Source organism: Mirounga angustirostris, unplaced genomic scaffold (assembly GCF_029215605.1).
Source record: "Mirounga angustirostris isolate CCGP_5_RB_7025 unplaced genomic scaffold, mMirAng1.0.hap1 SCAF_1, whole genome shotgun sequence".
NCBI classification, from domain to species: domain Eukaryota; kingdom Metazoa; phylum Chordata; class Mammalia; order Carnivora; family Phocidae; genus Mirounga; species Mirounga angustirostris.
The window spans coordinates 85,487,368-85,499,456 of NW_026991709.1; the positions used below are offsets into that span (position 1 = coordinate 85,487,368).

Genomic DNA, 12,089 nt, shown 5'->3' on the forward strand with positions numbered 1-12,089 from the left:
CAAAGCCTATTTCTGTTTCCTCCATCCGGTCGGCGGAAGTGACGTTATTGGAGGCAAATAGGGCTGTGCTTACTTCTGTGGCAATATGGCTGCGGCCAGTTTCGGCGTTCTTTGCAGAAAAGTCTTAACCGGCCTGAAGGTTTCCAGGTCACTTTTAAGTCCTCAGGCCCTAGCTAGCACAGGGTAAGTGATGTGAGGAGTAGGTTTGTTCTCCTCTCCGACTTTAGATCTTGTTTGGCTGCCGAGATGCTGAAAACCCTGAGAGGCCGTGCGGATGGCTGAGACCAAACGCGCTTGGGTGAGGAGGGCATGACCTTAGAAAAGTCGCCCATCTCCGACATTTCCGTTCTTTCCTCAAAAGTTTTGTTGTCTCCTACTGTGGACCAGGCAGTCCATGGGGTCTGTGCATACCCAGTATTTGTTGAATTAAACCTAGAGGTACAGAAGCATCCTGTTTGGCTGGGTGAGTTGCACTGAAGAGTTTTTTGTTATGGAACGGAGTCAGGTTTGGATGGATAAAAAAGAAGGGGCCTTTGTACTTCCAGAATCTATCACAGAGATTGTTTGGTAATGTTCAGTGAATAAATGAAAAGTAGTCAAATGAACGGAAAGTAGCCCTGCAGGTGTGAGAAAGGAACGTCCTATATATGGTGTTCATTATTTCTGGAAAAACAGTTTGTTTTCTGGACCGACCGACTAGAGTTTATGGTGTATGGTTTCCCACTTATATTGGCTTTTGTGTGTAGTGAGTTGAATTTTATACATAGTTGGGTATGTCAGATTTCTAGATATCTAGATATATATCTGGATATATATCTAGTCTAGATATATAGATTTTTTTTTTTTTTAAAGTAGGCTCCACACTCCTCTGGCAATGGAGCCCATCGCCTGGTTTGAAAGGAAGTAATTAATATATGTGCCCTTGAATCCAGCACAGACAACTGTTGAGCATCTGTTACGTGCTACAGTATTATAACTTACACTTACCTTAGAGATAAGAATATTTTTTTCATTTTGTAGAGGCTCAAAGGTTGTAACTTGATAAAGGTGACAAACTTGGATCAATTGTCTCTTCCTCATCCTTTTTTCTTCAAAGTAAATTTTAGATTTTTATTACTAAATGAATATCTGTTAATTTGCAGACACTTTGGAAAATAAGGCAAAGTGTTTTGAAAAAAGTAATAATAGGCTATAATTTTTGCCACTGATACATAAAGATCTCCTTCCACTCTTTAATTTTGCATATATACACATGTAATTTTGAAATAAAGCCAGAATCATATTTACATATATGCAGTTTTGTGCTTTATCCTTGTTTCCCCAACTTTTTATTTTTAAAAATTTCAAACCAACAGAAAAATTGTAAGAGCAGTACAAAGAATAACCATATACTCTTCATCTTTATTAAGCAATTCTTAGCAATTTTGTCACATTTTCCTTTTTTTTTTTTAAGATTTTATTTGTTTGACAGAGACACAGCGAGAGAGGGAACACAAGCAGGGGGAGTGGGAGAGGGAGAAGCAGGATTCCCACCAAGCAGGGAGCCCGATGTGGGGCTCGATCCCAGGACCCCGGAACTATGACCTGAGCCAAAGGCAGCGGCTTAACCAACTGAGCCAACCAACTTAACCAACTGAGCCGCTCATTTGTGAACACTTTGCCTCTCAGTCATTCCACAACCAAACCTTGTCACATTTTCTATATCTCTTTATATCCATGCCTTTATATTTTTTTTCTGAGCTAACTGAGGCATGTCAGAATTGCAAACATCATGACACTTCAGCATATATCTCCTAAGAACAAGAACACTGTCTTAACTACAGTACTACAATGATCACACTGGAGAATGTAATATCAACATACTACAGTTACTGTTCTTTTATCTAGCATACAGTCCAAATTCAAATGTCTTCAATTATCTTGCCAATATCTTTTTTTTTCTTTCATAATTTTTTATCCAGGGTCCAGTCAATGATCATTTGTTACATTAGTTATGTCTCCTTCATTATCTTTAATCCAGAACATTTTTTTATAAAATCAGCTTTTTAGATTATCCCTCTGTTTGGATTTGTCTGATTGCATTCTTGTGGTTAGATTCAGGTTAAAATTTTTTTTTTTTAAGATTTTATTTATTTGCAAGAGAGAGAATGAGAGACAGAGAGCATGAGAGGGAGGAGGGTCAGAGGGAGAAGCAGACTCCCCGCCGAGCAGGGAGCCCGATGCGGGACTCGATCCCAGGACTCCAGGATCATGACCTGAGCCGAAGGCAGTCGCTTAACCAACTGAGCCACCCAGGCGCCCTCAGGTTAAATTTCTTAGGTAGGAATACAACACTTGTGATGTACTTTGCTATTATGTTTTCAATGATTTCACCAAGTTATTAAATATTCTTTAAAAACATGATTTTTAGGGACGCCTGGGTGGTTCAGTCAGTTAAGTGTCTGCCTTCGGCTCAGGTCATGATCACAGGGTCCTGGGATCGGGTCCCATGTCCGGCTCCTTGCTCAGCAGGGGAGCCTGCTTCTCCCTCTGCCTGCCATTCTCCTTGCTTGTGCTCTCCCTCTCTCTTTTTATCATACAAATTATCATACAAATGCATAATTGGGGAAATTATCATACGAATGCACAGTAATTGGGGTGCCTGGTGGCTCAATCTGTTGAGTGTCCAACTCTTGATTTCTGCTCAGGTCATGATCTTAGGGTTGTGGGATTGAGCCGCCCCGCCCCCCGCAGGGTCCACACTCACTATGGAGTCGCCTTGGGATTCTCCCTCTCCCTCTGCCCCTCCCCCTGTGCGAGTGCATATGCACGTGCACATGCTCTCTCTCAAATAAATAAAATCTTTTTAAAAAATGCACAAATATGTTTTTAACCATTTCCTGGTTGCATATTTACATTATTATCAACTTTTGGATATCACATATAATGCTTTAATAGACATTTTTACTTATCAATTTCCATCTATAATATTTTTAGTTGAAGTTTCTAGATGAGGAATTACTGGGTTGAAGGGGGAAGCATGGAGGCTTGTGATACATGTTTGCAAAATTAACCTTCAGAATGTTTTTATCTGCTCATAGAACCACTAGCAGTGTATGAAAGACCCAAAAATGTTACTTTGAAATATAATTAATATCAGTGGGGTGGCTGGCTGCCTCAGTCTTTTAGAGCATGGGTTCTTGATCTTGGGGTTGTGAGTTTAAGCCCCATGTTGGAGCGTACTTAAAAAATAAAAAATAAAAATATAATTATATCAATATATTACCTCCAAAATCATGTGAATATATTAACCTCTGAAATTAAAGGGTAGCAACATCTATAATGCAATATTAAAACTAATTTCTAAAGTATTTTATGTTTGTTTCTTGTGCAGAAACCCTGAGTAATTTTTTTAACATTGTAGATGAGGAAATGATTCCGATTATTGCTTATGAAATCCATATGTTGTAAAACTTTAATCACTTGTTTATATATGTTCAGTTGCAGGTTTTCTCTTAGTCTTTTGCCTAAGAACATACCAAATGTCACATCTTTTCACCAGTGTAGATTACTTCATACCACATTGTCAATGAAAGGACTGGAAGAATTTTTTGATGACCCAAAGAATTGGGGGGAAGAAAAAGTGAAATCTGGTAAGATATTTGGGTTGGTCAATATTAAATATATTTATTGAACCCTCTATCGTTTTGGGATTATTTATGCACTTTGGAAATCATTTAGGTGTTTCGTTTTGATTTCCTTTGGGAATGTCAAAGAAAATTAAAAGGATAATGTAAGTAGAGTTAATTGTTAATTGGCAGGTTGGCAAAAGGTTTAGAAGAGGAGTAGGTTGAATTTATTAACTGAGGGGCACCTCGGTGGCTCAGTTGCTTGAGCATCCAACTCCCAGTTTTGGCTCAGGTCATGATCTCAGGGTCGAGAGATTGAGCCGTGTCCAGGCTCCGTGCTGTTCAGCCTGGAGTGGCTTGAGATTCTCCCTCTGCCCGTCCCCGCACTTGTGTGCACACTCGTGCTCTCTCTCTAAACAAATAAATAAAATGCTTAAAAAAGAAAAAATTGTTAATTGAAAGGAGGTTTAAGGTTTTAGATTTCATTTTTTAGAAGTAATTGAAAATTTATGATGATATAAAGTATTTTGTCATTAAATTTTGCAAATACATTCTATATTAATATAACATTTTTTGAATGCTATTGCCAGTCACATTACAAATATTTTCATATGTTACCTAATTTAATGCCAGTTTAATACTAATTATGTGTTACACTACAATATGATAAAACTATTATATTTTATAGATAAGCAAATAGGTTTAGAGAGGTTAAGTAATTTGCCACAGGCCCATAGCTAGAATATTATTTCATGTTGTGGATTTCATAATTTTAATAGGAGCTTCATGGACCTGTCAGCAATTAAGGAATAAAAGTAATGAAGATTTACATAAACTTTGGTAAGTATACTGAGTACATTAATATGTAAGTGTTCGAGGGGTGCTGGACTGGAGTCAGTAGAGCATGTGACTCTTGATCTTGGGGTTGTAAATTCAAGCCCCACATTGGGTATAGAGATTACTTAAAAGTAAAATCTTAGGAAATATATATGTGTAGGTGTTTGAAGCAGTTAAAGTATAACAATGAGGTATAAACATTATATCTATTTGATGTAAGAAATTGAGTAACATGTTTTGTCTTATAATACTATGGATGATATATAAAATCATTATAGATTTTATAAATATGACAGGTTAAATTACGTGAAGACAAATTAGTGTTCTCAAGTATTTGGGGATTTAGAAATTTTACTGTTACTGCTACTAGTCATACTAGCATCTTTATACTAACAATTTTAGTAAACTAATGAAATGGGAAGAGTTTGTTATATTTAGGCCTTCCTCCTTTTTATTACCTTATGCATGGTCTGTAATCTTTAGCTTATTTACTCTGGGGAAGTATGTTGGAGAGTGAATTTAGCTAGATATTTCTGGCAGATTTTCCTGATGAATTAGAGAGGGTTGAGAGAATTTAAGACAGGGTTGCATTTTTAATGGATTACTTATTTATTTACTTATTTGTATTTATTTTCAGTGAAGAGTAATTGGCATAACATTATGTTAGTTTTGGGGGTACAGCATAGTGATTTGATATTTGTATGCATTGTAAAATGATCACCTTAATAAGTCCAGTTCAAATATGTCACTGTACATAGTTGGAAAATTTTTTTTCCTTGTGATGAGAACTTCCAAGATCTGCTTTCCTAGCTATTTTCAAATATGAAGTACAGTATTATCAACTATAGTCACCATGCTGTACATTACATCCTCATGACTTACTCATAACTGGAAATTTGTACTTTTTCACCCTCCTCACCCATTTTGCTATTAACCTTAAAAATAAAAGTTATCTTACCAGCAAAAATGGGTTTATTCAGGAATAACAGAATTGAAGTTGAGGACAAGAAAGCTATGGCAAAACAATAGACAAGTCCAACAAAGGAATACTATTTTATGGAGAGGGAGGAGAAAGTTGAGCAGGGTTGTTTTGAATGAAAGTCCATTGGAGAAAAGCAAGAGTTCAGGGTGATGATGGTTTCTCATTGGCTGAGCTGCAGAAGTAATTTCTTATAGGAGATGGCAATGTATGTCTTTCCCTGTTGGACCCTGTAATTGATTCTTTCCTGTTGAGGATTCTTCTGTTAGGGATCTGTAATTGACATTTTTTCCTATACTTGACATGGAGTGTTATGGCTCCCCCTTCCAGCATCCCCTTCCATCATCTCCAATCCACTTACTTAGGTTTTCCTTTTATTAATTCTCACATTTCCCTCTTTTGATCAAGATCTTTCCTTGAAAGCGGTGCTAATCAAGTCTCAGTTTTTCTATATTTAGTGGAATTGTCCTTCAGTGCCAGGAAGGACCTTTCCTGGTTGTCATGTCCTACCTTGGAGGGAAAGTGTCTAACAGTTGGGAACCTCGGAAGGCCACATTTGAGTAACAAGGAAGGTTAAGAGGGAGAATTCTCTGGCAATTCCCATCTAAAGTTGTTATCTTCTCCAGGCCCAACTGTTGGAGATCATCTCCTTATTGGGTGCATCATTTTTTTTTAATTTCAGTATAATTAACAGAGTGTTGTTATATTAGTTTCAGGTGTACAGTATAGTGATTGAACAATTCTGTACATTACTTAGTGCTCATCACCCTAAGTGTACTCTTAATCTCCTTCACCTGTTTCACTACCCCCACCTCCCTTCTGGTAACCATCAGTTTGTTCTCTAAAGACTGCTTTTTTGTTTGTCTCTTTTTTACTTTGTTTTGTTTCTTAAATTCCACATATGAGTGAAATCATATGGTATTTGTCTTTCTCGGACTCATTTCACACTTAGCATTATATCCTCTAGATCCATCCTTGTTGCAAATGGCAAGACTTCATTTTTTTAATAGGCTGAGTAATATTCTGTTGTACATATATACCACATTTTCTTTATTCGTTTATTGATGGATACTTGGGTTGCTTCCATACTTTGCCTGTTGTAAATAATGCTGCAATAAACATATGGATGCATTTATCTTTTCGAATTTATTTTAGTATTCTTCGGGTAGATACCCAGTAGTGAAGTTACTGGATCATATGGTAATTCTATTTTTAACTTTCTGAGGAACCTCCATGCTGTTTTCCACAGTGGCTGCACCAGATTGCATTCCCACCAACAGTACACAAGAATTCCTTTTTCTCCATATCCTTGTCAATATTTATTTCTTGTGGTTTTTATTTTAGCCATTCTGACATGTATGAAATGATAGCTCATTGTGGTTTTGATTTGCATTTCCCTGATGATGAGTGATGTTGAGCATCTTTTCATGTGTCTGTTGGCCATCTGTGTGTGTTCTTTGGGGAAATGTTCATGTCTTCTGTCCATTTTTTAATTTGGTTATTTGTGGGTTTTTTGGTGTTGAGTTCTATAAATTCTTTATGTATTTTAGATACTAACGCTTTATCAGATATGTCATTTGCAAATATTTTTGCTGCGCAGAGGCTTTGTATTTGAATTGTCCCAATACTTTATTTTTTTAATTTATTTTTTAAAAAGTAGACCATACCCAGTGTGGAGCCCAACATGGGGCTTCTACTCACAACCCTGAGATCAAGACCCGAGCCAAGATCAAGAGTCGGATGTTTAACCAACTGAGCCACCCAGGCACCCCTGATAGTTTATTTTTGCTTTTGTTTCTCTTGTCTCAGGAGACCTATCTAGAAAAATGTTGCAGTGGCTGTTACCAGAGAAATTACTGCCTGTACTGTCTTCTAGGATTTTTATGGTTTCAGGTCTCACATTTAGATCTTTAATCCACTTTGAGTTTATTTTTGTGTATGGTGTGAGAAAGTGGTCCAATTTTATTCTTTTGTATGTGGCTGTTTAGTTTTCCCAATACCATTTGTTGAAGAGACTGTCTTTTTCCCATTGCATAATCTTGCCTCCTTTGTTGAAGATTAATTGACCACATGATTGTGGATTTTTTTTTTTTAAGGTTTTTTATATTTATTTGTAAGAGAGAGCATGTGCGTGAGGCGGGGAGGAACAGAGTGGGAGGGAGAGGGCGGGAGAAAGAATCTCAAGCAGACTCCCCACTGAGCACAGAGCAGGACCCTGAGATCAGGACCTAAGCTGAACCAAGAGTCGGAGGCTTAACTGCCTGAGCCACCCTGGTGCCCTTCGTGAGTTTATTTCTGAGCTCTCAATTCTGTTCCATTGATCTAGGTGCCTGTTTTTGTGCCAGTACCATACTCTTTTGATTACTACAGCTTTGTAGTATAACTTGAAATCTGGAATTGTGATACCTCCGGTTTTGTTCTTTTTCAAGATTGCTTTGAGTGTTCAGGGTCTTTTATGGTTCCATGCAAATTTTAGGATTGCTTATTTCTAGTTCTGTGAACAATGCTATTGGTATTTTGATAGGGGTTGCATTAAATCTGTAGATTGCTTTGGGTAGTATGGGCATTTGAATAATAATTGTTCTCCTAATCCATGAGCCTGGAATATCTTTTTGTATGTGTTGTCTTCAATTTCTTTCATCTACATGTTTTATAGTTTTCAGAGTACAGCTCTTTCACCTCCTGGGTGAAAGTTTATTCCTAAGTACCTTATTATTTTTGGTGCAATTTTAAATGGGATTGTTTTCTTAATTTCTTTTTCTCCTGCTTCACTTTTAGCATATAGAAATGCAGCATATTTCTGTAGATTGATTTTGTATCCTGTGACCTTACTGAATTCATTTTTCTAGTAGTGTTTTGGTAGAGTCTTTAGGGTTTTCTACAAATAGTATGTCATCTGCAAATAGTGAAAGTTTTATTTCTTCCTCACCAATTTGGATGCCTTTTATTTCTTTATGTTGTCTGCTATGGCTAGGACTTCCTGTACTGTGTTGAATAAAAGTGGTGAGAGTGGACACCTTGTCTTGTTCCTGACCTTAGGGGAAAAGCTGTCACTTTCCACCCATTGAGTATGATGTTTGCTGTGGATTTTTCATAGATGGCCTTTATTATCTTGAGGTGTATTCCCTCTAAATCTACTTTGTTGAGGGTTTTTTTCATGAATAGATGTTGTATTTTGTCAAATGATTTTTCTGGAGCTATTGAAATGATCATATGGTTTTTATCTTTTCTTTTGTTGATGTGATGTATCATGTTGATTGATTTGTGAATATTGAGCCACCCTCTCATCCCAGGAATAAATCTCACTTGATTATGGTGAATTATTTTGTTAATGTATTGTTGGATTCTTTTTGCTAATATTTCATTGAGGATTTTTGCATCTAAATTCATCAGAGATAGTGGCCTGGCATCCTCTTTTTTTGTAGTCTTTATCTGGTTTTGCTATGAGGGTAATGCTGGCATCATAGAATGAATTTGGAAGCTTTCCTTCCTCTTCTATTGTTTGGAATAGTTTGAGAAGAATTGAATATTAACTCTTCTTTAAAAGGTAGAATTCCTGGGGTGCCTGGGTGGCCCAGTCAATTAAGCATCTGACTCTTGATGCTCTCAGGTCATGATCTCAGGGTCGTGAGATCAAACCCAGTGTCGGCTCCTCACTTAGTGGGGAGTCTGCTTGAGATTCTCTCTCCCTCTGCTCCTCCCACCTGTGTGCCTCCCACCTGTGTGTGTGTATGTGTGTGTGTGTGTGTGTGTGTGTGGTGTCTCTCTCTTGCAAATAAATAAGTAAATCTTTAAAAAAATAAGTAAATAAAAAAATAAAAGGTAGAATTCCCCTGTGAAGCCATCTAGTCCTGGACTTCTGTTTGTTGGAAATTTTTGATTACTGCTTCAGTTTCATTGCTGGTAATTGGTCTGTTCATATTTTCTATTTCTTCCAGATTGTGTTTTGGGAGGTTATATGCTTTTAGGAATTTATCTATTCTAGGTTGTCCAATTTGTTGACATATAATTTTTCATAATATTCTCTTACAGTACTTGTTATTTCTTTGTCACCAGGTGTTTCATTTATGATTTTGGTTGGGTTCTTTTTTTTTATGAGTCTGACTAAAGGTTTATTTTGTTGATCTTTTCAAAGAATCAGCTTCTGGTTTCATTGATCTGCTCTATTGTTTTAGTTTCTATTTCATTTATCTCTGCTCTAATCTTTATTATCTTCTTCCTCCTGCTGGTTTTGGGTTTTGTTTGTTGCTTGTTTTCTAGCTCCTTTAGGTGTAAGGTTAGGTTCTTTGAGATTTTTCTTGCTTCTTGATATATGCCTATATTGCCGTAAATTTCCCTCTTAGAACTGCTTTTGCTGCATCCCAAAGATTTTGGACCTGCTGTTTTCATTTTCATTTGTCTTCATGTATTTTTTTTAATTTCTGTTTTGATTTCTTGGTTCACCCATTCATTTTTTAGTAGCATGTTATTTTAACCTCCATGTATATGTGTTTTTTACATATTTTTCTTGTAGTTGACTTCTGGTTTTATAGCATTTGTGGTCAGAAGAGATGCATAGTATGACTTCGATTTTTTAAAATTTGTTAAGACTTATTTTGTGGCCTAACGTGTGATCTGCTCTGGAGAATGTTCCATGTGCACTTGAAAAAGAATGTGTATTCTACTGTTTTAGGATGGAATGTTCTGAATATATCTGTTAGATCCATTTGGTCCAATGTGTCATTCAAAGCCACTCTTGTTGATTTTCTTTCTTTTTTTTTTTTTTTTAAGATTTTATTTATTTGCGAGAGAGAGAATGAGAGACAGAGAGCATGAGAGGGAGGAGGGTCAGAGGGAGAAGCAGACTCCCCGCTGAGCAGGGAGCCCTATGCGGGACTCGATCCCGGGACTCCAGGATCATGACCTGAGCCGAAGGCAGTCGCTTAACCAACTGAGCCACCCAGGTGCCCCACTCTTGTTGATTTTCTGTTTAGATGATCTCCCCATTGATGTAAGTGGGGTATTAAAATCCTCTGCTATTGTATTACTATCAATTATTTCCTTTACATTATTAGCTGCTTTATGTATTTAGGTGCTCCCATGTTGGGTGCATAAAAATACACAATTGTTATGTCTTCTTGTTGGATGTTCCCTTTATGATTATATATTGTCCTTCTTTGTCTCTTGTTACAGTCTTAATGTTTTAAAGTCTGTTTTGTCCAATATAAGTATTGCTGCCCATTTTCCTTTTGCTTCTATTTGCATGATAAATGCTTTTCCATCCCTCCACTTTCAGTCTGCATGTGCCTTTAGGTCTGAAATGCGTCTTGTATAGGCAGCATATAGATGGTCTTGCTTTTTTATCCATTCCATCACCCTTTGTTTTTTGATTGGAGCGTTTAGTCCGTTTACATTCAAAGTAGTTATTGATAGCTGGCCATTTTATTACTGTTTTATGATTGCTTTTATCCTCTGTTCCTTTCTTCTCTTGCTCTCTTACAGTTTGCTGCCTTTCTTTAGGGATATATTTGGATTCCTTTCTTGTTATTTTTTATATATTGATTACTGGTTTTTGATTTGTGATTACTTTTAGGTTTATGTAAAACATCTTGTGCATATAGCAATCTATGTTAGGTTGATGGTAACTTAAGTTTGGAACCCATCCTAAAAGCACCAAATTTTTACTCCTCTATTCCTCATGTTTTATGTATATAGTGTCATACTTTACATCCTTCTATTTTGTGAATTCCTTGACTGATTTTTGTGGATATACTTAATTTTACTGCTTTTGGGCTTCCTACTTTCCTTTTTCCTGCTTATGGTCTTTCCACCCAAAGAGTCCCCTTTAACATTTATTTTTTTTTTTTTTTTAAAGATTTTATTTATTTATTTGAGAAAGAAAGCACATGAGAGGGGGTAGGGTCAGAGGGAGAAGCAGACCCCCTGCCGAGCAGGGAGCCCGATGCGGGACTCGATCCCGGGACTCCAGGATCATGACCTGAGCCGAAGGCAGTCGCTCAACCAACTGAGCCACCCAGGCGCCCCCCTTTAACATTTCTTAAAAGGCTGTTTTAGTGATGAATTAATTCCTTTAACTTTTATCTGGGAAACTCTTTATCTCTGCTTTTATTCTGAATGATAACTTTGCTGGATGATAGAATATTGTTGGTTGCAGGTTTTTTTCTTTCAGCACTTAAAATATATCATGCCACTCTCTCTGGCCTGCAAATTTTCTGCTGAAATCAGCTGATAGCTTTATGGAGTTTCCCTTGTATGTAACTTTTCTTTTGCTGCTTTTAAAATTCTCTCTTGGTCACTACCTTTTGGCATTTTAATTACTATGTGTCTTGGTGTGGACCTCCTTAGGTTGATTTTGTTGGGGGCTCTCTGTGCCTCCTGGATCTGAATTTCTGTTTCCTTTCCCATGTTCAGGAAGTTTTCAGCTATTATTTCTTCAAATAAATTTTCTGCCCCCCTTTCTCTCTTCCCCTTCTGGGGTCCCTATAATACGAATGTTATTATGCTTGATGATGTTGCTGAGTTCCCTAAGTCTATTGTCATTTTTTTCCCTCTCACATTCAGCATGATTGCTTTTCATTATTCTGTCCTCCAGATCGCTGATCTGTTTTTGTTTCCTGTAGTCTGCTATTTATTCTCTCTAGTGTATCTTTAATTTCAGGTATTGA

General features: G+C 36.9%; 1 protein-coding gene across 9 annotated transcripts in view; it reads left to right on the forward strand.

Annotated features, from left to right (window-relative positions):
• The first annotated feature begins 27 nt into the window (after nt 1-27).
• Nucleotides 28-12,089, forward strand: part of MRPL47 (mitochondrial ribosomal protein L47) — a 38,882-nt gene continuing 26,820 nt past the window's right edge. For 5 of the 9 annotated variants that reach the window (XM_045903329.3, XM_045903331.3, XM_045903328.3 and 2 more), the window contains exons 1-3: nt 28-183; nt 3,481-3,632; nt 4,388-4,448. In XM_045903329.3, coding sequence (XP_045759285.1) covers nt 86-183; nt 3,481-3,632; nt 4,388-4,448 — 311 coding nt within the window. In that variant the 5' untranslated portion in view covers nt 28-85. The other 4 variants (XM_045903337.3, XM_045903333.3, XM_045903335.3 and 1 more) reach the window with 4 other exon arrangements.